The 25,833-nt window shown below is 44.0% G+C and overlaps 1 protein-coding gene across 4 annotated transcripts in view; it reads right to left on the minus strand.

The window, feature by feature from the left end:
• The window catches only part of IMPG1 (interphotoreceptor matrix proteoglycan 1), a 138,711-nt gene that overhangs the window by 12,318 nt on the left and 100,560 nt on the right, over positions 1–25,833 (minus strand). For 3 of the 4 annotated variants that reach the window (XM_066253907.1, XM_066253894.1, XM_066253901.1), the window contains 2 exons: positions 22,074–22,621; positions 18,360–18,579 (listed from right to left, as the gene is read on the minus strand). In XM_066253907.1, the coding sequence (XP_066110004.1) occupies positions 18,360–18,579; positions 22,074–22,621 (768 nt within the window). Of the gene's footprint in view, positions 1–8,345; positions 9,803–18,359; positions 18,580–22,073; positions 22,622–25,833 lie in introns of those variants that run through there. The other variant, XM_066253916.1, reaches the window with a different exon arrangement.

A 25,833-nucleotide genomic window follows, 5' to 3' on the forward strand; every position in this document is an offset into this window, starting at 1 on the left:
GCATCCCCAGGAATTGCAAAAAACAGCTTAGCCTAAATTTCCCACTCTTTTGATTTGGAAAACTTTTGATTTGGTTAATATTAATAATGTAAACATTATGTGGCAACAACCTAAAATGTGGCATTCTGAACCTGGTCTGTATCATGGAAAGAGGAAGGACAAGGAAATGTGAGATCAACAGCCTATTAAAAGGAGAACAATTTGATGCCATTTTCTAGAAAAATATTTTCATGTCATAATCAAGTTGTGTGTGGATTTGAGGAGGTGAAGTCCTCATGACTGGTGTATAGACTAGCCTATAATTTCCATAGCTTTTTGAATTTGCTTAAATCCTCTTTCAATATATAATTTTTTTGGTGGGCACTATGGAAAGGTTTCTCTATGAACCTCTACCACATCCACTGAACACCTACAACAATTAGGGGCACCCTCTGGTCTTACTGTAATTGCTTGCTGACAAAGTCACTTAATTTTCTGTCTTTAACCCATTTGGATAGCTCTTCTGCGGTTCAAATGACAATTTCCCCATACAGGCAGCCCAGGGCATTTGGCCTGAGAGAGTCCAGCCGTGTCAGTAGCTGCTTGTCAGCAAGTGGTGGGAGAGGTCTGGGCCCATCCAGCACCCAGAGGTCCTGGCTTAGTCTTTAGCTTCCCCTGTGGACTCTGCCTGCAGTCACAGCATCAGTGCCATTCCATTTTAGGCCTTGTCCCTGATGTGGCCCCAGGATAATGCTACTGAACCTTCACCAGGAGCAAATGACAATTATTTATACAGTAGTCTCACTTTTCCAAGGGACTATGTCCCAAGACCCCCAGTGGATGCCTGAAACCATGGATAATACTGAACCTTATAGACACTGTTTTTTCCTATCCTTACCTATGATAAAGTTTAATACATAAATTAGTCACAAGAATAGATGAACAAAAATAACTAATAATAAAATGGAGTAATTATAACAATGTGCTTTAATATAAAAGTGATGTGAAGTGGCCTCTCTCCAATAAGCAATGTGATAATCAGGACAACTACTAAGTGACAGGGTGGGGGCATGTATAGCGTGGGCGCCCTGGACAAAAGGATGATTCATGTCCCAGGAGGTATGGAGAGGGATGGCTCGAGATTTTTATCATGCTACTCAGAAAGGTGCAGAATTTAAAACATGAAATTTTTAAAAAAAGTGTTTTTTTTAAAAAAAGATTTTATTGATTTTTGAGAGAGGAGAGAGAAAGTGGGGAAGGAGCGGGAAGTATCAACTCGTAGTAGTTGCTTCCTGTATGTGCCCTGACCAGGCAAGCCCCGGGTTCTAACCGACAACCTCAGCGTTCCAGGTCCACGCTTTGTCCACTGTGCTACCACAGGTCAGGAAAACTCAATACATTTTTTATTTCTGAAATTTTCCACTTAATATTTTCAGACCACACTTGACTGTGGGTAACTGAAACTGTAGAAAGAGAAACTGAGGATCAGGATGGCTACTGTATAAACAGGAGTCACATTTATGGAAGGTCATTTTGTGTTTGGTACTGTGCTTGGCACTTGAAACAAGTCTACATTAATATTCACAACAATTATCCAAAGTAGATATCGCTGACCTCGTTTCACAGATGAGAAAATTAAAGCCCTTTGTAGCTAGTAAGTGTAACTCAAGATTAATACCTGTATGTCTGTTCACAACGTTTGGCTTTTCTCCATCATTGTCGTGACTTCCCTGTTTGCCAAGGAAGGAAAGGGTCTCAGCTCTCCATCATGAGATCAGCAAACATTTAAATGCATGTCCCCTGCCTGCAGGGAGCACTGTGAGGCAGTTTACAATTACAGTTTAAAAGACTATGGTCCTGGTCATCAAGAAGTGCATAGGAGCCCTGGCCGGTTGGCTCAGTGGTAGAGCATCGGCCTGGCATGCAGAAGTCCCGGGTTCGATTCCCGGCCAGGGCACACAGGAGAAGCGCCCATCTGCTTCTCCACCCCTCCCCCTCTCCTTCCTCTCTGTCTCTCTCTTCCCCTCCCGCAGCAAAGATGGCCCGGGCGCTGGGGATGGCTCCTTGGCCTCTGCCCCAGGCGCTAGAGTGGCTCTGGTCGCAGCAGAGCGACGCCCCGGAGGGGCAGAGCATCGCCCCCTGGTGGGCAGAGCGTCGCCCCCTGGTGGGCGTGCCGGGTGGTTCCTGGTCGGGCGCATGCGGGAGTCTGTCTCTCCCCGTTTCTAGCTTCGGAAAAATACCAAAAAAAACAAAAACAAAACCCAAACAAAACAAAACAAAACAAAAAAAGAAGTGCATAGGTTTAGGGAAATCATGGGTTCCTGATGGTCTAAGACTGTCTTTTTCAAATCTCCTTTCTGGTCCCAACAGTTCATTAGCCCCTCCCCCTCTTCACTTGCCCTATATCCTTGAGGCTGTGCTGCCTGCTTTTCTGACCTCTTATAATTACTTATCATTTCTTTGTCATCCTTTATTCTTTCATCATCTCCTTCTCAACACTTAAGTGTTGGCCAGGGGGCAGCGTCTCTTTTGACTGGGTCCCGTCCTAGCGCAGATTTCAGCCAGGTTTGCCTGCAACTCAGGCTTCACCTGGGCTGACGTGAGCTGCAGAGCCTGGGTCTTTGTGGACCTTCATTTCAATGTAATGAAGCCTAGTGTTCACTAGATGGCGCTCAATAGCAAAAAAAGGTAGGAATAGATTTAGGGAATAAAATGTTAAGTCCTAACTGATTTCTGTCTTCACAAAAACCACCGTGCGGTGCGCATTGCTGAAGGAAAGCTTGGTCTGGAAGAAACTCGCGCGGTGGCAGAAGCAGTTCCAGGGGACAGCTGACAGAGCCATTATTACTGCGTGATTACCACGGCAGATCAGGTCTGTCTGTCTGGTTCGGGAAATGTGTTGGAAATTTCTGGATCACCTTTTCCTATTTCAAATAGGCAGAGTTAGGGCTCCGGAGTTCTGAGACAGACGGATCTGTGCTCCTCCCCACTCGGTGCTGAGCGAGACCGAGCATCGCGCCGGCCGGAGTGCAGGGAACAGTTTTCCCACGAATCCGCGGTGGGACAAACCCGGCCGCCGGGGCTTCAGCCCCAGGTGGTGGGCAGGTGCGGTGTGGCCGCGCCTCCCCCTCCTGCACTTGTAACCACGGCCTGTGGTCGGTCGGTCGTGCTTTTGCTGGTGGGGAGGAGGAGAGGGATCACTTCTTTGCCTGGAGCATCAGAAAATGACAAACCTACAAGATCCAACCCCATTCAGTGCTAATCTGCAGTGCGCAGGACACCCAGCCTTAACCCACCACACTTTAAGGGGCTCACCAACATGTCTTAAATCCTTTAAAATCAGACGAAAACATTTAATACAAGCCAAACTGGGTTATATTAATCTCTGTACCAACATAATCATAAGATATCATTTTAAATATTTTTATTAATTAATAGTAACAAAGGCAAACAGGTCTGGGGCCCAGGATATCCTAAGGCAGCGGTGGTCAGTCCATTCCCTCCTCAAGGCATCAATATCACTTTAATACAGTGCTTGGTGCTTAGCTTAGTAATTTGAATAAATATGGCCCTCTACCGAGGGTTTATCTGAGAAGTAATGAAGGGACCTCACCTTCCACGGAGTCCTAGTGGGTGTATTTTCCCAAATCCCGAGAAACTTCTGGGATTTGGCTGCAGCTGCAGAGGGAGTGAACAGACTCATCCCTGCTGTCAGGGCTGAAGCCTCCAGGAAAGTGGAGTGGGGTGGGGTGGGGTGGGGGGGATGAGGACACACACACATACACACACACACCCCGCAACTGATTTCCAGCAACTGCTGGTAGCCTTGGGAATGTAGGATAGCATCTCGGTCTCATTTTTCCCTTCAGTAAAAAGGGGTATTTAAGCCAGGTGTTCAGTGATATCCCTTAAGATTCAAAAATAAATCTCCGCTTCTAGGTGCTGTGCCGGAACAAAGGCAGGCGCCTCGAGAGCTGCTGACACCATGCGGTGACTGGAACAACTTAAAAAATCTACATTTAAGTTGACATTTTGTTGTTTTATGTTATTTTATTATTGGCCAAAATGTTCTGCCTATGGCTTATTGTTGAAGGGGAGGATTAGAGGGAGAATAATTACTCAATAGCACCATGCGTGTGATTGGAGATTAATACCCATTTGGGAGCTGAAAGAGTTATTAATAGGAGTTCTTTCTGATTTAAAAGGGCATGTGACATGTGAAACTTTGGGTTTCATTTCAATTTTCCATCATTCTCAAGAACAACCACCACAAACTGCTTAGAATAGGATCTCAGTAACACTTTCTTATATGAGTGGGTGTGTGAATACCCAAAAAACATCTTGCTTTGGATGGGAGGTTGAATAATTATCTCCACTCTCAGTCATTATTTGTACCTGCCAAACTTAGGTATTTTGGGTACATTAGTTTGAGGGCCTGAGTGTCCCAGGATCAGAGGGAGAGAGAACTTGGACAAACGGGGCTGTGGGAGGTGGCCCTGGAGCTGGGCCGAGGCCCCGACTTGTGTGGAGGGTTTGTGTTAAGGAGAGGAAGGAGGGCTCCAGCAGCATCCGCTGGAAGCTGCACCGCGTGCAGGTGTGGGATGAGGGCACCGGACAAAACTCTGGAGTGTGGAGAAAGGTACCTGGAAGTACAGCCAGTACTAGGGCCCCCTAATGGAAACAGGCATTAACAGAAGGTCCGTAGTGATGCACCAGGAGGTACAGGGCAGTAGAGGTATAACCTAGGGGCCAGGCCAGAGAGAGAGGAGACAGGTCGGGGAAGGGAGAGGGTAGAGGCTGGGAGAGTCTCCTGGAGGGAGAATTCTCGCGACTGCCACAGTTGGGAAGAAGCACTCCCAGCAGAGCCAACTATACTTATAAAGGGGACGTTTGGAAGTTTAGGACTTTTGTTTCTGAGAGTGAAGTTGTTTTTAGGGGGGGCATTCTAAGACTATGACAAAATATTATAGGAAATTCCACTTGGTTTAATGTAGAACCTAACAATTCATTTAGGATGAATTAAACTGAGGTGTGTTGTCACCTTTTCTAAACAGATTAAACAGCCTCTGTATATCCAGTGGGAAGGTTGATAAGACTCCTTTTTCTAAAAAGGCAAGTAGGTAGGAGTTGAAAGAAGCGAACAAAACTGCTGTTGGATTCCAGCCACAACACGTGGTGACTGTGTGACCAGTGAGAGGTCAAGTTACTCACAATTCTCTGAAACGCAGTTTCTTCAACTGTGCAACGGCAGGGTTAATAATGCCTACTTTGAGGAGTTATTAAGATGAAAAAATACTGCCAATAGTAGCTATTACTGTTTTTATTGTCATTATTGTATGAGTGACAGTAACATTTTTTAGTGATGAGTGACAGTTACCTTTTCAGAACTGGTGACTAAATGGGAGTCTTACAATTTATGCAGCTTTCCAGAGAAAATGATTGTTTATCCACATTCTGGCTGGAAGCACCCTAGATGCCAGACGATAATTTCAGTGTTTACCATTTACCAGCCTTGGATTCTGCCCATTTTTAAGGTGGCTTCTTAGTAATTCAAGAGGTGAATAAGTTAGACTAAGTAGTTTTGCATATTTTAAATCTGCAACCCGCACAGCTAACTGGAATAAAAGCCCTGCATACTTCTGAGAAAATTTACAGCAGCCTAAAGACGACTCTAGTTGCCAAAGGTGCTGGCAGAATACCGAACAAGCTGTGATTCATTTGGTTTTTCAGTTGATAAATCACAGATAGTGCTGACATTGGTTTTGTATTTCTTATGTCACTGGTTGATTTATTCAGGGAGTCTTCAAAAGATGAGTGGCAACTCACATGCAGTAATGACGGCGTGCGCCTTGTCCTCCGAGCCTCTGCAGACGCTATTTGGCCTAAGTGATGGCCAGCCCTCATTTCGAGAGGACAGATCCAGGCATCCAGATGCGGCTCGGAGTGTGGATTGATACTAGAAGTCTCACGAGAATTTTAAAAATGTCTCTTCTCTTTAGTCCAGAACTAGCAATGGAATACTATTTCCTCCTTCCCAGTCTTAACTATCACAGACTGCTTTTCCACCTTGACATTAGGCCAAAGGGAATAAATGAAAATCACTTGATTGGATTTTGTTTCAAAGTTTGGAAATGGAACTAAATTACTGGCCTGTCTGGGCATTGCCTATAAATATAATAAAATTGAGGCATAAGAAAGGAATGCTAAATCCTCTGACCAAGACTGTCACAGCCTTACGCTCCGCTTGACAAAGCTTTACACAGGCTTCTTCCAGACTCTAGGTCCCTGACTCCCCCCGCCCCCCCTTTTTTATAGCAGTTAGTTTGTTTAGAAACCTTGTATTTGTAAATTTATTCTCTGCCCCTTTGAGATGTGACTGTCTTTCTAAACTTTTTGACAGTATTACTCAGGACTATTCGACTCCAGGACCTGAGCGCCCTTCCTTTGAGATGTAACCATCAAAGCAAATAGTGCCCTCTGTCTCCCAGTCCCTGAGGGAGGGTAGGTGCCTCCTCCAAGCTGTAAAACAGGGGTGGACAGGGCATGCTGATTTTCTCATTTCCCACTTCATCCCGTCCTCACTGGACCTGGCCTGCGCCCCTGCCACTCCATTAGGTTGCTTGTGCAGAGGGTTCTAATGACCTCCGTCTACTGTGCAGTCACAGCTGCAGAAACTGCTGAGCTGTCTCTCCCGCGCTGCTCCCTTCCTGCTTCTGCAGCATCTTCTCTGGCCTCGTGGCACAGAGGGTCCTTCTGTTTCCCCAGGAAGGTTGGCCAGGGTCAGAGCTCCATCCTATTTCCCTGTTCCTTGGCGTTATACATTGCCCAGGGCCATTTTTTAAACCCGTTTTCTGGTTTCGACTGGTGTAGTTGAAATGTGTATTTTCTCAAATGCATACTTTCAGCTCTGGACTCTAGACACCTATTTTAAAGACTGGAGGTCAACTGACCTGATGTCCATTTCTGTAAAACTGGTTTTCCTGAGAAACATATTTTTGGAGTGTTTTATATCCTCAAGATAGCTTATTATTTTTTTTTTGCATTTAAAACATTTTAAAAATAAATTTATCTATGTACCCTTTGTAAGATATATTTTTTACGTTTTTATTTTATAATCTTGAAAATACTCTAAGAATTGTTTAGTATTAAATTTAAAGACTTTTTGAGTTTTACCAAATTTTATTAAAGTTGAACTTTAAAAACCAGAAACAGACACACACACACACACACACACACACACAAAGAAAGAAAGGAAAAATAGGACACCTAGTGGAAGCAAATAGATTGAACAGGGGTTCTTAGACCAATGGTCCCCAACCTTTTTTGGGCCACGGACTGGTTTAGTGTCAGAAAATATTTCCACAGACCGGCCTTTAGGGTGGGACGGATAAATGTATCACGTGACCGAGATAAGCATCAAGAGTGAGTCTTAGACAGACTGGTAACAGGGAATCTGGTCTTTTTTAAAAAATAAAACATCGTTCAGACTTAAATATAAATAAAACAGAAATAATGTACGTTATTTATTCTTTCTCTGTGGACCGGTACCAAATGGCCCACGGACCGGTACAGGTCCGCAGCCCGGGGGTTGGGGACCACTGTCTTAGACAACCTGAATTTAAGTGAGCCGGCTTGGTACAGCCCTGCCTTCCTCTGGGCTGAGCTCCCACATCTCCCTCCTTTGTACCCAACGCTGCTATTACAGTGGAATAACCAAAGTACCCTGCCACTCCAGGAAATGTCTGCATTTTCCTCCCACCCTTCTCTGCTGGGCCCACCATCATCACAGATCAAGGAATCGCACACCCAATATTGCTGTCTGTGTAGGAAGTCTGCGAGGACATCCCCGCGTCTCTGCAGAATTAACTGCTCTCTCCACTGCTTCATGACACTACTGTTCATATCCTGATAATAGTACTTAGCAGACTCTATTACGGTTTTTTGTATATGTGCCTTTTTCTCTTGGTAAACGTTTAGCTCCTTGACGGCAAGGATAGTAGACTTAATTAACCTTTGGTTTCTGGTGTCTACAGTAGTGTCTGACTGTCCACAGATAATCTGTAAGTGCTTACCAACTATAGGAATGAACAGAGACTCAGATTGTGATTGTATAATTAATTACTTGTCTAATTTTTTTTTTTTTTGTATTTTTCTGAAGCTGGAAATGGGGAGAGACAGACAGACTCCCGCATGCGCCCGACTGGGATCCACCCGGCACGCCCACCAGGGGGCGATGCTCTGCCCCTCCAGGGCGTCACTCTGTTGCGACCAGAGCCACTCCAGTGCCTGGGGCAGAGGCCAAGGAGCCATCCCCAGCGCCCGGGCCATCTTTGCTCCAATGGAGCCTCGCTCCTGGAGGGGAAGAGAGAGACAGAGAGGAAGGAGAGGGGGAGGAGTGGAGAAGCAGATGGGCACTTCTCCTGTGTGCCCTGGCCGGGAATCGAACCCGGGACTTCTGCACGCCAGGCCAATGCTCTACCACTGAGCCAACCGGCCAGGGCCTTGTCTAAGTTTTCTAAGCAGCAAAGATAAAGGCCATAGGGACTAAGAGGCTGAGAAATCTTTGACGATTTAAGAAAAATCATCCAATATTTGGAAATAAGGAGAAAAGTTGACCACATGACCTTCAATGTCAAACTAGAGCAATAATGGGTCCCTTAGTAAACAGGGACCATCTGTGGGCTGACCCAGTGGGCGGTCTGCACTTTTGTAGCCGGCAAACTAAGTATGCCCTTAGGTTTTTAAATGTCTACATGAGCACCCTCAAAATAGCCTCCATTTTACCTTTTGGCTCACAAAGCCTAAAATATTTACTTGTCTAGCTCTTTAAGAAACACTTTGCTGAGCCCTACCCTAGGAGGCAATAATTTTGTTTGACTTATTTACTATTGATTATGGCATTTTACAACTCTATAAAGTTAGGAGTTATAGTATAGAAAATTTATAACATACAATGATTATATTTCTTATTTCATAATTCTCCTTTGTTCTCTGGCTATATAAAATTCCTGTTTCCATATCCCCTTTAAATCAGATTCGTCACCCTAACAATTCCCTTACCAATGAAATAAAACTTTAACATATGTTTACTATCTACTTGCATTATAATCATGCTTTTCATAGTTTTACGGCTATTCTTTGACAAGAGTTGGGAGAGAGGAAGGGGTAGCTAGGGACAGTGGCTGGCAGGTGGGTGGGATGGGTGGAAGGTTCGGGGGAGGAATTGATCGTGAGGTGGGAGACACTCCAGTGTCATGTAGCTCTAGTTTTGCTCTCCTTTTTCTCCCAAGAAAGTGGTAAGAAAAAAGCCAAGGGATAAGACACCCAGAAACTCGGTTTTGCTGTGTTTGGCCATCCTGGTTGGAGCAAGGTTAAAATGATAAGATGCCGTTTCCTTTTTTCCAAGGATAGATTCTTGGGATTCTGTCCCAGGGGGAGAGAAAGCTAAGTTTCCGTTCCTGACAGGGTATTCCCAGCAGCTGCTCCACTTCTCTCTAAAGATTTCCTCTCTTCTCTTTCAAGGAGAATTTTCTCCACAGATTGGACTAATGCCAATGAGTTGAACTCAATACTGGCAAGATCACACCAGAATCAGGGAGGTTTCTTGTGTTTGCTAAGATGACCTTCTGGTATTATCTGTGGTTTGATGATCAGCGCTTCTCAGAGTTCTTTATTGCATGCTGGGGGATGGGCATGCTGCGTCAGCCCGTCTTAGATGCTGGACAAGACCGCACCAGCGGCTGTCAGGGCCTGTGTAAACTGGAATCTGAGTCCTTTTTCTCTGGGAACCTGAAGTAATTATCTTCATTCAGGGTCCAGGGACCTGAAAGGCAGCATGATAAGTTTGTTGCACTGGTTGGTTGTACCAGAAAGACATTTTAATCAGCTGAACTGCCTATCACCCTGACAGCTCACACTCCAATATACCGCCAAAAGGAGAAAATCTGGACCATCCAGTAACACTGAAAAATTAGGAGCAAAATAGCTGTCATGTTCTAGATTTTTTTTTTGTTTAGAGAGAAAAAAAAATATTGCCTGACCAAGAGGTGGCACAGTGGGTAGAGTGTCAGCCTGGGATGCTGAGGACCCAGGTTCAAAACCCCAAGGTCATAGGCTTGAGTGCAGTCCCATCCAGCTTGAGTGCGGGGTCGCTGGCTTGAGTGTGGAATCATAGACATGACCCCATGGTTGCTGGCTTGAGCCCAAAGGTTGCTGGCTTGAGCAAGGGGTCACTTGCTCTGCTGTAGTTCTTCCCCCCCAAACCCCATCAAAACACATATGAGAAAGCGAGCAATGAACAATTAAAGTGCTGAAATGAAGAATCGATGCTTCTCATCTCTCTCCCTTCCTGTCTGTCTGTCCTTTTCTGTCCCTCTGTTTCTGTCTCTCTTGCTAAATAAAGAATCTTTTAGGTCATTTTTATCCATAATCCCCCCCATATACTTGATGTTTCTTAGTAATTTTCTATCCACCGGCTCCCCACTCTGCTGCTGGGCTATAACTTCCCACCTACCGTATTCAGAGTTGAGTCTACTCACTCACCCCTGCCCCAAGGGCCCATTACGGTTGTTTCTACACCCTTTGAGATGTTCTCTAACAAACGCCTGTGAACATGTGTTTCTTTAGCAGTGTTGCTTGTCTTTGTGGCTGCCCAGGATACTCAGCTCTCACCCCGCCAACCACCACAGGCAGTCTCACCGTGCAGGACCAGCCCAGAGGGCTAGAAGTCTCTGTATATATTCTCTACGACTCCATTCTCTCTTCTGTTTAGGCGCTTGGCCTCAGTGAAATGGAATTTAAAGGAGAGCTCAGAGCTTTCTTCATTATGAGATCCTTCCATGATTCCCAGACTCAGAGGAATTTGCAATCAGGTGCGTCATATCAGAAAATGCTCACTAGGTAGTCTTTTTGAATGAATAAGGCATAGCTTTGATCCCAGCATCATTCTAAGGTGTCCCTCTTTGGTCATATTCGGAGAGTCTTTGGACAGTGACAGACTGTCATATTAACGTGTTATATGATGGTGGATGACCACTTACTGTTTTGTGTTAAGCATATAGAAGACGGTTAAGGCTGAATCATCAAGCACTTGCTGGTGATAAGTGGGTGACCCTACTCTCTGCCTTTGCTAAAATAACTTAACGAGGATTCCTTGCTGTGCGTCAGGAAGCCCCCTCTAAACCTCACCTGCCCCCCTCTGCTTGCTTATTATACCTCGCACCCCCTTCTCCATGCTGATTGGAAGAGACACTTTTGGGGGGAGGTTGGCACAGTGGCTTATCACTCTAAATAGGAACCCTTTTGGATATTGGATTAATCTATTTTAATTTGTATAAAGAAATTAGTTCATTGTTTTACTTTATCTTTTGTAGAAATCCACATTTGGCGTTTCAATCCGGCTGTCCTTCAGCCCTTGGTTCAGGCACACTCTTGTCCCAGCTGAGTCACTCCTCTCATTTCTTGGCAGACCTCTCCCACTCATTCCTTCACTCATTCCTTCTATGACTTTTCAATGTACAGGGGGTCCTCAGGTGATGACAATTCAACATACAATGTTTTGAGTTTACAAGGCTCATTTCCATAAAAACTTAGAAAAGTTGAGAAGTGTTTCAGTTTATGCTGTTAGTGTTGTACTTATGGACTATGTGGGCAAACTGGTTGCCTGCTGCAGAAGAATATGCAGTAACGCGGCCTATGAGTGAGGGAGTTGGCGTCCCCAGGACACTTACCTACGCCATTTGGACTGTTAAAAGTGCAAATGTTTTTCTGTTACTACAGTACAGTGTGCAGTACAGTATATTTATGTCCCTTTCCTTTTTCTGTGGCTCAGTTCTGTTTCTATGTTCCAGATTATTATTTTACAACTGTGTTAGGATAAGTAAGTGACTTAGGCTAGGGTGTGTTTTGACTTACACCAAAATTCGGGGTACATCACTCTTGGGCAAACAAGTATGTTAGGTTTGCTTGCTTGTACTTTGCCTAACTGGTGCATGAGCACGGGGCAGCACCACGTGTGTATAGACTATGTAAGTGCAGGTGCTTGCCCTCAGGGCAGCAGACTGTAGGTTGCGAATTGCCTGTTGCCATTGGGAGGGGCCATTTTTTTTGCTATTGTTTGCTGGAGAAGGAAATTTTCCCCCCAGCCTGTTCGGTGGCCAGCCCTGAAAGAGAGGGAGAGAGAAGTGGTTTTTCATGCCTGCCTGCTTGTCCACCATTGCAAGACTTTAATAAATGAAATGGCCCACCATTTTCCATCTCTACAGTTCTGTTACTGTCTGAATCCATTGTGAACCAGCGTGGCCACAGCCACCAGCCTTACATCTGGTGTAGTCAGCAGGATTTGGATCAGACTGGTATGGAGCCACCAACACCCTTGAAGGGTAGAATAGAGGAGTGGCTGTTCCTGATGGCTCTCCTTTTGGCGACTGTGGGCTGGGTATTTTTTACAACCCTGTAAGATGAAACCAAGAGCCCTGTGCATGAGGCTGCCTGAGATTGATAGCTCCAGGATGAGCTACAGACTGAGTGGCAACAATGGCTTGAACGGGAGTGAGTGCTAGAGAAGGAGGCCAGCTGCTCTTGAAAGCTGCAGTGTGAGATGCGAGCTGAACACTAATGGCACCTGGAACTGGAGCAGTCTCTGGAAAAGGAGTGGCAGGTTCGTGAGCTCCAGTTTGCCCTGAAAGAAGAACATTGGCACCGGCAGTTGTTGGAGGAACAACTGTAGGTTCAAGAGCTTGAGTCTCAGCTTGAAGCCAAGAGCTAGCAGCCTCAGGAGCCAAAGCAGGTGCAAAAGACAGAGCTGCATCTGAGCAAGGAGAATGGCTCTGAGTCAGCGGGAGCAGATATTTCTGACTCCTTTGAGGTGGAAGTTCGGGCTGAAGCTGCCATCTGCAGACTCAGAGCCCTGCCCGTGGTTGCTCAGAAGGTGACAACCCATCAACCAAGAGTCCCTCAGGGACAGGCACAACCCCCTTTGCAGGTGGTGGAGCACTTTGTGGTCTGTCTTTACACCCAGGCAGAGCTGATGGAGTTGGGAGTACAATTTAGGCAGAAACCTACCAAGCCTCTAGTAGCCTGGTTGCTGCAGTTGTGGGACATAGGGGGTGGATGGCATCATGCTCTCCAGAACAGAGATGGAGAAATTAGCCACCATTACCATGCACTCCTTCTTTAAGCAGCATCTTCAGAACTGCAGTGACAACCCAGGAAACCACACCCTATTATAATGCTGATGGCTGCCATTCACACAGTCTGGCAGAATGCTGGAGACTTGCCAGGGGCAGTGCTATAGTGAGCTAACCAAGGTCCTTCGGGAACTAGGTGTGAAGAATGCTGCTTTCAACCGAGGTCCTGTGGGCCAGATGAGGAAGTGTTTATGGCAGGGATGAGGGACCCTCATCTCTGCAGTGCCCCATCAGCTGTTTTTGGGCCCTTCTGTGGGGTAGCCCATCAATGTGGTTATGCAGATGGTAGCAGATTTGGGGCAGCATGGGATTATAAAACAGTGAGGGCTGCTGCCTGTGCTGCCCCCCCCCCCCAACTAACAAGGGAAATGGGCCTGTAAAGGTTACCTGAACACAGATGTGGGTAGATTTGATTGTGGCTGGGGCAGAGAGGGAGAAATTGGATGGTAGGTCTAATAAAGTCCTTTTAGGGCTTTGGTGGCAGCTGAGAGACCCACCTAACAGGAATGAGCAGGGAGGACTGAGGCCCTATGTGAACTTGACAATCCATGGATAACCTTCTAATGTGCTGCAGGTGTTGGCATTAGAAGATAATAGGTTTTTTTTGTTTTTTTGCAGTGGCAGCAGCAACAGATAAGAGAACTATCAAGGTGGCCCAGGCCTTGAATGTGTTTCACCCTGCCAGGCCCTGCAAGCTTGCTGAGGGGTTTGGATGGGGCTTGTTGCAGTGGACAGAGCGCTTATGGAAAGGCCCTGAGGTCCATTAATAAAGAGCCGTATGCCTAGTTGCCTGTAACGGACCTTCACCTTGGTGCTTTGCACAGACAGCTGGGCTGTCTGTCATGGACTGATCATTGAGCGGTCTAATGGACTCTTAGAATGTGACCAGAGGCGGGGCACCAGCTCCCTTGTTGGATGGACATGCCACTTTTGGACAATATGAGAGACCCTGATGGAGGAGGGGGGCAGCTCCGGTGGAGGCCCCCCTGCACTGGGAAGCTGCTCTCATCCAGTTGCAGAGATGCACCAAGGACACTTTGCGGTTCCATGGACACAGCCCTGGACTATACAGGCCCTCTCACCTATCGTGGGGTAGGGGGCTAGAGATGGGCTTCTAATGAGCACCTTGGATAGAGTGCTCAAAGAGATATTGAGAAGGGCACCTTTGTAATTATTGTAATTGTATAACTTGTGCTGTTGCTGTAGTCAGTTTGTTTATGTAATGTACCTCACTCCTCGCACAGGGATCATTGTGGAAGACACCTGTCATGTATAGACTGTGAAGCGAGTAACCCTAAAGAGGTGGAATGTTGGGCAACCAAGTGTGTTAGGCTTGCTCGCTTGCCCTTTGCCTGCTGGTGCTGATCGGGCAGCACTCCGTGTTTACAGTCTCTGTACGGCTGCAGGTGCTTGCCCTCAGGGAGGCAGATTGTAGATTGTGGATTGCTTGCCATCATTGGGAGGGCCATTTTTTTTGCTATTGTTTTTTTGGAGAAGGGATTTTTTTCCCTTGGCCTGTTCGGTGGTCAGCCCTGAGAAAGAGGGAGAGAGAAGCGGTTTTCCATGCCTGCTTGCTCATCTGCCATTGCGAGACTCTAATAAACGACATGGCCCACCATTTTCTGGCTTCACAGTTCCTTTATTGTCTGCTCAAATTCAATGGGAATCTTCATGTCCATGGCCACTGGCCTTACAATCACTGTTGTAGGGATGGAACTATGTCATAACCCGAGAACCCCTCACCCCCTTTTAAGAACTCATATTTCTTACTCTCCAAGTGTCTGGTAAGAAATAGAGTAAGGTAATTTCTCAGGTTATCCAGCACACTTTGGCTTTCTCCTATTGTCCCACCATTAAATGATAAATTAGGCATGCTACCCTACAATATATACTAGGCAGCCTAGGGGAGCTTTTTGAGTAGCTCAGCAGGAATTTGGCTCCAGCAGGGACTGGAGCTGATATTAGCACTATCTCATCTCTATTCTGTTGGCCTCTTAGAAGGAAGCTACACAGATGAACTCTCACAAGAAATCAGTGAAAATAATTTCAGTTCCAACCTTCACACAAATTTTTTGTCAGGAACTTTTTATTGTTCTCATTGGTACTCTAAGCAGGCCATGAATTGTTAATCAAGTTAATAATGATGTTGTACTATTAACTAAATGTTTATTAATCAACTGCACTTGTTGAGTTGTTATGATAAGTATTGTAAGTACAGTCCCCTTCCCCTTCATATCTGCGGTTCCGCATCCACAGATTCAACTCACATTGAATAGAAAATACTTGAAAAACAAGTTATGTTGTTGCTGATGTGTACTCTGTCTACATAGGTAGGCCTACCATGCTTATGTCTGTACTGAACATATACAGCCCTTTTATCTTGTTTTCTTCCCCCTAAATAATATGGTATAACAACTAGTTACATAGCATTTACATTGTATTAAGTACTATAAGTAGTCTAGAGATAATTTAAGTATACAGGAGGATGTGCAAGTTTATATGCAAACACTATGACAGCCATTTCATATAAGGGACTTGAGCATCTTTAGGTTTTGATAACCTTGGGGGTCCTGGAACCAATTCCCCACAGACACTGAGGGACAACTCTTACTATTTTAGTTCATCCTCACACCTGTCACCATCTCCATTTTCCAGGTGTGGAAGTGGAGAGCTGCCGTTGGCGCATCAGATTCACATTCATGACCTTCTAAGGCTGCTGGTCTGTGCCCTTGCCAGTGTCACCTGGGTCCCTTACCCAGTCCTGGCAATGCACTAGCAGCACCTGGCCTCTTTCTAAGGCGCTACTTAAGTGGTATCTACAACGAAAAGCCTGTCCCCACAGCAGCCCCCCAGGCTCTCCCCTGCCTCAAGGGAGCTCCTTACATTTACTTTCTCATGTGGTTGGGTGGGTCTCTAAGTAAACTGAGCTTCTGAGGGAGTCAAAAAGGGAGGGGATTGGACCCTCACCTCCCTTAAGCTTTCCAAGTTCTTCCTGTACACAGGTCCCTGTTATCATTTTCAATTGATTGAAACTGGTCTCCTGATCTCAACAGGTAAGGACCCCTGGTTCCTTCTTAGTTCTGAGGAAGTTTCCAGGGGCAGAGGCGGTATTTTACAGGCATTTAGGAGGTCTTTGATTTCTTAGGAGAGCCAGAGGGCTTACTCAGCCACCCAGTTCGGTAGTAAACACTCCCGGGCTCAGTGCCTCTGGGCACTCTGTCATTTTAATGAACCTGTTCACAAGGCAGGAGGCAATTTTCTTAAAGTTGCACAAAGTTCTGCTCTGTCAAAGATAAGTGTCTCCCAACTGAGCCTTTTTGTTTGGATTTCGCCCAAGGCCTTTTCCTCTGCCTTCGGTGTTAGTCCACAAAATGACAGAGAGGATGTTAAAGGTTCACTTTACTCAATCATAGTCTATTAGGAAGCTTTGTTTTCAATATGCCTGGAAGGTTGCTTTGGCAGTGGATTTGGAGCCTTGGCTCCTGGCACTCTAGGGAACTAAAAGAAAAAACAAAGCAAAAACAAAAAGTTCTTTCAGTTGTTTAGAAAATAGAATTTTGAAACTAATGGTGGAAATAGCTCCCAATCTGAGCACAGCTGGTTACAATGGGACCTACACCGGTGGTGGGACTCGGCCAGTTCACAGCAGTGCGGCAGAACCGAGACCTCATTTTTTGTTGAGTTTGGGGAACCGGTTGTTAAAATGGCACTTGTAATCAGGGTTCTCTCTAGGGTGGGCTCCTGGGCAGCCGCCCAATGTGGAAATTACAAATTTACATTCCTTACTTTTTTTTAATGTTCATCTGTGCAACAGCATATTCTGAGCACCTGTGGTAATGTTCATTCCGTCCATAGGTGAAAAAAATTGCAAGTGAGGACGTCAATCAAGAAGCAATATGGAGCCTGACCAGGTGGTGGTGCAGTGGATAGAGTGTTGGACTGGGATGCTGAGGTCCCAGGATTGAAACCCCAAGGTCGCCAGCTTGAGCGCAGGCTCATCCAGCTTGAGTGTGGGATCATAGACATGACCACATCGTCACTGGCTTGAGCCCAAAGGTCGCTGGCTTGAAGCCCAAGTTTGCTGGCTTGAGCAAGTGGTCACTCACTCTGCTGTAGCCCCTGGTCAAGGCACATATGAGAAAGCAGTCAATGAACAACTAAGATGCCACAGAGAAGAATTGATGCTTCTCATCTCTTTCCTTTTCTGTCTGTCCCTATCAGTCCCTCTCTCTGTCTCTCTCTCTCTGTCTCTGACACAAAAAAAAAAAAAAAAAAGAAAAGAAAAGGAAAAAAAAAGAAGCAATATGGAAATATCTTAAAAAACAGTTTTATTGTTTTCTTGTCAGGTATTATTTAATATTTTTTCATTAATATTTTAAAACTCATAATCTCATTTTGTATACCTCTTTTATTCTTATTTAAGTATTAAATGCATGAAATAAACTACCTTTTGGTATATCATTTCTTTATATTTAAAATGGTCATGAGGACAGAAAACTGGTTGTTAAATTATTTGAATCCTACCACTTACCTACACTATGCTTTATTATCAGAAAAAATGTTTCCTTTCTAGTGTGTAGTTTTGGGCTGAGCCCCCATGTCTTTTATTAAGAATTTTCTTCATATCCAACTCTTCTTTGTTTTAATCTGCAATAGGAGCTGATGGGGGTACTCAAGGGGAAGGGACATTTTTCTTCTTTCTTTTATGATGGGTGAAGTGGCTTTTTACCAAGTTTGAATGTTGGTCTAATGGGGATTCTTTTTTCCCTCAGAATGCTGCCAGTTTCATCCTGAATCCCACAGTTAACAGCAGGTGTCTAGTAGGACCGCCTAGCTTGTTGCAGTTCACTGAGAACGTGCTTTTGACTTTTAGCAGAATGTAAATTAGCTTGGCTGTGGGCGATATTTTTAAAAATAATCTCTTAAGCACTGCAAAAGTTTTGCTCTGAGGGGAAATGAAAGCTTTCGATTGTGAAGCAAAAGGTATACATGTTCATTGCTTTTTGATGTAGGAAAACTTGAACCTACATGTTTTAGGACCCTAACTTTCTAATATGGTAATCTATGGCTTCCAAAGGTAATTTTAGCAAGTGTCATTTTAATTTTATTTTTGTGACTTTAAAGTTGAGCCGCAAACTTAGACAAATAAACAAAATCCCCAAACTCCTGCATATTTCTGAGTTGAATTCTTACCTGGCTCAGTGCTGAGAGAGTAGCTGTCTATTTCCAGACTGAGCTGCTGGGCTACAGCAGAACGGAACTCTTCCAAGACCCCATGCACAGCCTCGGTGAGGTTGTAGGGCACCGACTCGGCAAACCTCATCTTGCTGTTCACAATCACACTCCCGTTTCTGAAGTTAAGTATTTCAAGTTGTTTAAATCCTGTAAGATTGGATCTTAGATATGGAACCAGCTGCAAAATAAAAGATGTTTACTTTAAACTGTGCTACAGCTGCTACAAATTCCATTTATACTCACTTTTCATTATCTGAGGCATAACTTTCCATTCCTTATTATCTATTTGTTTATTTTTGTGTCTTTGGATTTAACATGAAACCAGAACACCATTATTTAATAATTTATTTGCAGCGATTATGTCCCATATTTCCACCTTTCTATCTGTGTATTGAGATAGATGGGCAGTGGTGTTCTTCATAATGAATTGTGAGAACAGAGGATTTTAAAAATCCAGGCCAATGGTATCAGCAAAGCAGGAATGACAGGTTCAGTGGGGTTTTTTTTTGTCTGTTTGTTTGTTTTTATTTTTGGTGTGTGTTTAAATCCAAGTAAATAGAAACATGTTGCAAACTGAGCCCAGGAACAGACTGCCCTACATCTGTGTAAACGGGACATCCCTCTGGAAGCAACCAACTTGAAACGACCTACTGAAATAAACAATGGCTTAAACCTCAGCTTGTCTGTTTAGGCAGGATATGTTTCATGGTCAACACAGACGCGGTGTGGAAAAGCAGGGACTGGCAGTCAGTCCTGGAACTGTCCCTTACGAGCTGTGTGACCTTCACTGGGACACTTAACCACTGTGTTGTACCTCGGTGCTCTTATCTGAATTATGAGGGGGAAAAAAAGTGGTTCACTAAGGATGTTTTCCAAACTATAATTTAATAATATCAAAGGTATGCCCAGGGCATTGTGATTCGCATACCTGCCTGTGTGAGCCACAGCCACCCAAGACCCCTTTCTTGAAATGTTTGAAACTCAGCAATGTCTGTCTTGTTCCTGGCCCTGAAAGTAAGCCACTCATTCATGAATGGACAACTCTGAGTCCAGGGAGCTCAATGATGCAAGCTGCAACCTCCCAGGCTTGGCCCTGACCTGCTTTTATTTTGTCCCTGTCCCCATCCTCCCAGAATTTTTTTTTAATTTAGACAATTAATTTTAACGGGATGACATTGATCAGTTAGAGTACATAGATTCAGAGAAAACATCTCCAGATTTTTTACATTTGATTATGTTGCATACCCATGACCCAAAGGCAAATTGTCCTCTGTCACCTTTTATTTGGTTTTCTTTATGCTCCTCCCCTCTCACCCTCCCTCTCCTCTCTTCCCCTCCCCCTGGAAACCACTGTACTCATATCTATGTCCAGAGTCTCAATTTTGTGTTCCACCTATGTATGGAATCATACAGTTCTTAGTTTTTTTTCTTTTCTTTTTTTTAGAATGAGGATTTTATTTTTAATTAATTGTGTTTACATAGATTCTAGGGTCACCCTGAATGCATCCCCCCTCCCCTTAGTTTTTTTAAAATTTACATATTTCAGTCAGTATAATGTTATCAAGGTCCATCCATGTCATAAATGATCCTATGTCATAATTTCTTAAGGCTGAGTAGTGTTCCATAGTGTATATGTACCACATCTTCTTTATTCAGTCATCTATTGAAGGGCCTTTGGTTGTTTCCATGTCTTGTGAACAATGCTGAGATGAACATGGGGCTGCTGCATGTGTCTTTATGTACCAGTGTTTTTGCATTTTGGCCTCCCAGAATTTTGACTCTGATTCTGACCTACATTCCTGTAACAACCTCCTTGCCCCCAAGGTTATTGTGAAAGTAGAAAAAAGTAAATGAAATTTTACACCGAGTCTGGAACTTCTTTTTTAAATTTACTCTCTCATGATTATGCCTACTCATTCTTTGTGTCTTACATTGCTTTCGATTCATGTGGGAACCCCATCTTCACCTACCATGCAAATGACTAGCTAGCTGCTCCTTTCTCCAAAACCCATTCTCCTCTTTTTCACGAAAAAGAGGCTGCGTGGCTAGAAACCACATTTCCCAGCTTCCCTTGTAGGAAGTTGTGGCCATGTGACTAGTTCCCACCAATGGGATGATGAAAGAAACGCGGGCAACTTGGGTACCACTTGCTTAGGAAATTGCTTGCCCTGAGCTTTCTCTCTTTTCCCTTCTCACAGGTGGAAACAGGACTGTACCTGTGATCCAGCTTTAACTGTGTGAATAAGGAAACACTTGTGCAGTTGTCAGAGTTACAAGGTGGAAGGAACATGGGTCCTTGGATGACACTGTAGAGCTGAGCTGTCCCACCCACCAAGTGAAAGAGAAATGAACTTGTATCTTATTTAAGTTACTCTAGTCTTGATCTCTTCATTATGGCTACTTAGCAGGTACCCTGATTAATATACCTGGGCTAGGTCCACTGGGAATCCATTCCTTGAGATTGTCCCAATTGTCTACTCACCTCATTGTGGGTGGTGGTGGGCGCTTAAATTACACAAAGTCTTTCTTTAAAGTTCACTTGAAGAATTAGTGTTTATGTGGTTTTAATTTATATAATGATTTAAATTATATAAAATGTACAAATATTTTTTCTCTTATTTTCAGAAATTCTGCACTCTTTGTGATATGCATTATGGACTTGACTTTAATTGGCCTTGACTGTGTATCACAGGGTTCAGTATTTCTTATTGTGCATGCATTTCTTATTGCACACGTAGAAAAAAAACAAACATGTAAGTGAATTTGGGGCATATTTGATAATCAAAGATATATGCCATCATAATAATCTAATTTTCTTTGTTAGAGATCAGTAATGATAAGTAATTTAAGCATATTTTAGTTTGAAAAGAACTTGAGGAAAGTCTGTCCAGGCAGTGGTGCAGTGCATAGAGTGTCAGCCTGGGATGTGGAGGACCCAGGTTCAAAACCCTGAGGTTGCTGGCTTGAGACATGACCCCATGGTTGTTTGCTTGAGCCCAAAGATCGCTGGCTTGAAGCCCAAGGTTACTGGCTTGAACCCAAGGTTGCTGGATTGAGCAAGGGGTCACTGGCTTGGCTGGAGTCCCCAGGTCAAAGCACATATGAGAAAGCAATCAATGAACAGATGCTTCTCATCTCTCTCCCTTCCTGTCTGTCTGTCCTTCTCTCTCTCTCTTAAAATAAATAAATAAAAATCAAAGAACTTGAGGGAAACTGAAAAAAGAGTCTTTACACCTGAGTTCTTGGCTTTATCTATGCTGGACCTTTCTAGCTTTGAGCTCTTTGGTCAGGTGGATAGAAAACAGCTTATGACATTATAACTTAGGAAAAGCCTACTCATATTGCTTTTAAATCTCAAGTTTAGAACTTGAGTGACTATGTATTATTCCTGGGAAAACTAAATTAGGAAGAACTATACTGAAAATATCTTAAGGATGTTTGTTCCCAGGAAGCTGGGCAACAATGCCTGCTTGTGTGTCCATCGGAGACTACACTTGCCTCTTGGATTTGAATCCCTCTCAACACTCTGGCTGAATATCCTCAGCAACAGTTATCTCAGAGGCTTGTCTCTTCCAGTCTGCTTTGCTCAAGGCAACCGGTGATTATATTATAAAGTAACAACAGAAAAAAAATAAAGAGACACACAGAGAATTGTAAGTGGCGCCCACTCACCAGCTGTGTGAATCGTTGCTCCAGAGCTTGGTATTCCGTAGAGCTCTTGTTGAACAGGCCGTCAGAGAAGGGCACGTTAGCAACACGCAGACTGAAGAACACCACCAGCTCTCGGCCCTCGGCAGCGGCGGTCGTAGAACGAGTGGTGATATACTGTAAAGCTGGGACAGGAGAGGAATTCTCCAAGGAGTGATCTGAGGTGGAAACATATCCACTGAATCCTGGTACCTCAGAGAAGGCGGGAGTATTAGACAGACCCATTTCATCTGAGACTCGGACTACATCTTGGCTGCCTGTACTAAACCTGATGTCTTCTGAAGATGCGGGAAAATGTGACAATTCCAGAGCTGATTGGCTGCTGGCAGAATAACGGTTGGTGGAGATGGTTAGCCCTGAGATTCGTAGTGTCTGGTCAATGGACTCAATGTCCGTGGCACTGTGATCGGTCAGAGAGAAGATGCTTGATGTAGTCGAGAAAGGTAGAGTTGCTGATAAGGAAGTAGAGGCCACAGCAGGTGGAGACAAAGAATCGTCCATGGAGAAAGCTCCTGACAGCAATTCATTATGTCCAAGCATTCCCCCAAAGAATAGAAAGAAAAAAAAAATTAAAGTTAAGTTTAACTAAAAAAACCCAAACAAAACATTTACATTGATTGTTTTAATGTCATACTTTAAAAAATAAGAAATTGGTACAGAAAGGGCAGGCAGCTCTGTGTCTACATCTAGGGAGATAGCAGGTGGGTCCTGAATCCATTTTATTCAGGCCCAATATTTCTAGATGTGTGAGACCGAAAGACTACCAGTTACCCTGAATTTCTGGAATTACATTAAGTCAGACATAGCATATCTAGGAACTAGGTGGTAAAAGCTGACCAGGTCCCCGGGTGGTGGCAAACCACAGATGGCATTGAATAGATTTGGATCCTATATGCCCACCTGGAACTCCTAGTTGACGAGCTGTGGGGTTTGGGCCCCAAAATTTTATTTGCCTTCCAGTCATACAAGCTTGTATTTTCTTCAGTTGGATTGTCTTGGGATTCCAGTTATCATATTTTGGTAGTTTTACCAATTCAAATTTAAATTATGCTTCTCCAAAAATGTGTGATCTGACTGAATAACTTGCCAACTTGCAAAATGATTTTGAGAGAGTAAAGGTGTGAGATGCATGTATAATTTGAACTTTATATTGACCATACAACTTGGTAATTATCTGATGATATTTAAAAGTTTTGTCACTTTTACAGGATTAAACCTTGATAACTTTTACAGGATTATACCATCTTGCATTGCTTTCTTAGTTAAATACACATTGAACTACTAAAGTCCACTCCCATTTTGGTGCAAAATTAAAATCAATGTGTTTATGAACTAAAAAAGTAGTTCAATGTAACTATCAGATAAAAAGATTAGTGAGTTATTAATATATTCCAATAAACCTCAATCCGGAGCTACTGACAAAATTCAAGGCATTAGGCAGATCACAACAGGGACCTTTCTGTGGTGATTTCACTGGCGTTTTGGCAAATATGTGGGAAAGCTGTTCTGAAATCTAAATGCTAAGCGTGATGAATGAACTGTCTGGAGGCAGATGTAATCTTTGGACTCTCAGTCAGCTAATTTACCAGAGTGCAATCACCCAAACTGAAACTCCAAGTGATAAACAGCTCTGACAGGTGGAAACATATTAGTTTTATTAGTTTCTTAAAACCTGCTGTTGGTGAATTGTGCCCAGATTTTCAAAGGATCACCTTCTTTATTTACACCTGAGGATGCCGCCTAGGTGTGTCAACCCATAATTCACTTAACTGTCAGAAATGATGTTACCTAACATAACAGATCTCTCGGGATACACACTGTAGTTTTACTCAAATCTTTGTCGTCATGGACTGAATGTTTGTATCCTCCCCAAACTCAGGTTGAAGCCCTAATCTCCAGTGTGACAGTATTTGGAGGTGGGGGTCTTTGGGAGGTAATTAGGTCAAGAGGGTGGAGCTCTCAATAACGGAGGTAGTGCCTTAATAAGAAGAAACATAAGAAATATATCTCTCTCTGTCTCTCTGTCTCTCTGCCACGTGAGGACATAGTAAGAAGACATCAGGCTGCAAATCAGAAAGAGGGCCTTCATCAGGGACAAAATCAGTTGGCAACTGATCACTAGGACTTCCCAGCCCCCAGAACTGTGAAAAGTAAATTTCTGTTGTTGAAGCCACTCATTCTATTGTATTTTGTTATAGCAGCCTGAGCTGACTAAGACATCCATGAAAGAATCTGGGATGAGAAAATGGAAAAGCTTCAGGTGCGATCGATGATTGGATTTGACTTCTTTGTGCCGTGGGGAAATGCACGTGGACCCGTGCCCTGTGATGCGGTCTCTGTGCTCCTCCAGGTGATAAGGGTCAGGGAGGAAGCACAATGATAGATATCTTGTTCTGCTCCTGGGCCGACATCTCACTACTCACACTTTTCTCACTACGTAGACTTTAGCCAGACTAAAACAGTTGCTGAACCTATAAGAATTCATTTCTAACTCTTTCTTTGTGGCATCTTAACATTAATCATTCACATTCACTATAAACCTGTCCAAGTCATTTTACTGGTAAGTGCAGTTGGCTGTTGAAATGTAAGGTTGCTAGATAAAATACATGACTGCCATTGGAACATACTTTTCTACTAAAAAATTGTTGTTTATCTGAAATTCAGATTTAACTGGGTATCTTGTATGTTTCTTCACTGAATCTAGCAGCCCTATGTTAATGTGATTTTAAAAGATTCCTTACTCTCTTTGGGCTTGATATTGAAATTACTAAGGCTGTAGTCAATTCCTTTAAAAGAAAAATGTCATCCAAAGCTTACCACTAGTTATAAATTATTCTACTAATTGAGTTTTCATCAGATTCTTATGTAGAAATTAGGTATAGCAGTGACGTAGGTCATTTGAACATGAAGTTTTTTATGTTGTAATGGAGAAGTCACACTCTAAAAGCCAAGGCCATTGATTTTATCATGAGGTCTGCAAAACAAACAGATTCAAAATAACTTGACATTTTAGCAATTGTGTTCAATGTGTGTGTGTGGGGGGATCCTGTGACGGTATAAGGTATATGTACATGTGGGTATGGTGCACATGCTGGTTAGAAGCCCAACTGTTGAGTGGAGGGTGAAAGTCTATATTATTTATTGTCTGGGACAGAGACTTGTCAAAAAGCGAAGGCCATAGAATCGAATAGTTCAAACCAAAGTAGATGAAACTCAGATCTGGCTGAAGCCCGAAATGAGATGAGATGGTAATAGGTGAAGATGGGCTCAGTGTGACAGCCAGAAGCCCCACTGAGAGACAGAGGGGGGCCAAGCAGAAGAGGAGCAAGGTGCGCAAGGCAAGTGCAGATGAAAGGCTAATTTATATTCAGCTAGAAAGGGTCAGATATACACTAAATCATAGATGCCAAGTGGTCACTTATTTTAGCCTGACAAGGTGGTGGCACAGTGGATAGAGCATCAGCCTGGGATACAGAGGACTAGGGTTCAAAACCCCAAGGTCACCGGCTTGAGTGTGGACTCATTTGGCTTGAGTGTGGACTCATCAGCTAGAGCGTGGGGTCGTTGGCTTGGGCATGGGATCGTAGACATAGCCCCATGGTCTCTGGCTTGAGCTCAAAGGTCACTGGCTTGAAGCCCAAGGTTGCTGGCTTGAGCAAGGGGTCACTGGCTCAGCTGGAGCCCCCTGGTCAAGGCACATATGAGAAAGCAATCAATGAACAAC

The sequence above is a fragment of the Saccopteryx bilineata genome, chromosome 1 (assembly GCF_036850765.1).
Source record: "Saccopteryx bilineata isolate mSacBil1 chromosome 1, mSacBil1_pri_phased_curated, whole genome shotgun sequence".
Taxonomy (NCBI): Eukaryota; Metazoa; Chordata; class Mammalia; order Chiroptera; family Emballonuridae; genus Saccopteryx; species Saccopteryx bilineata.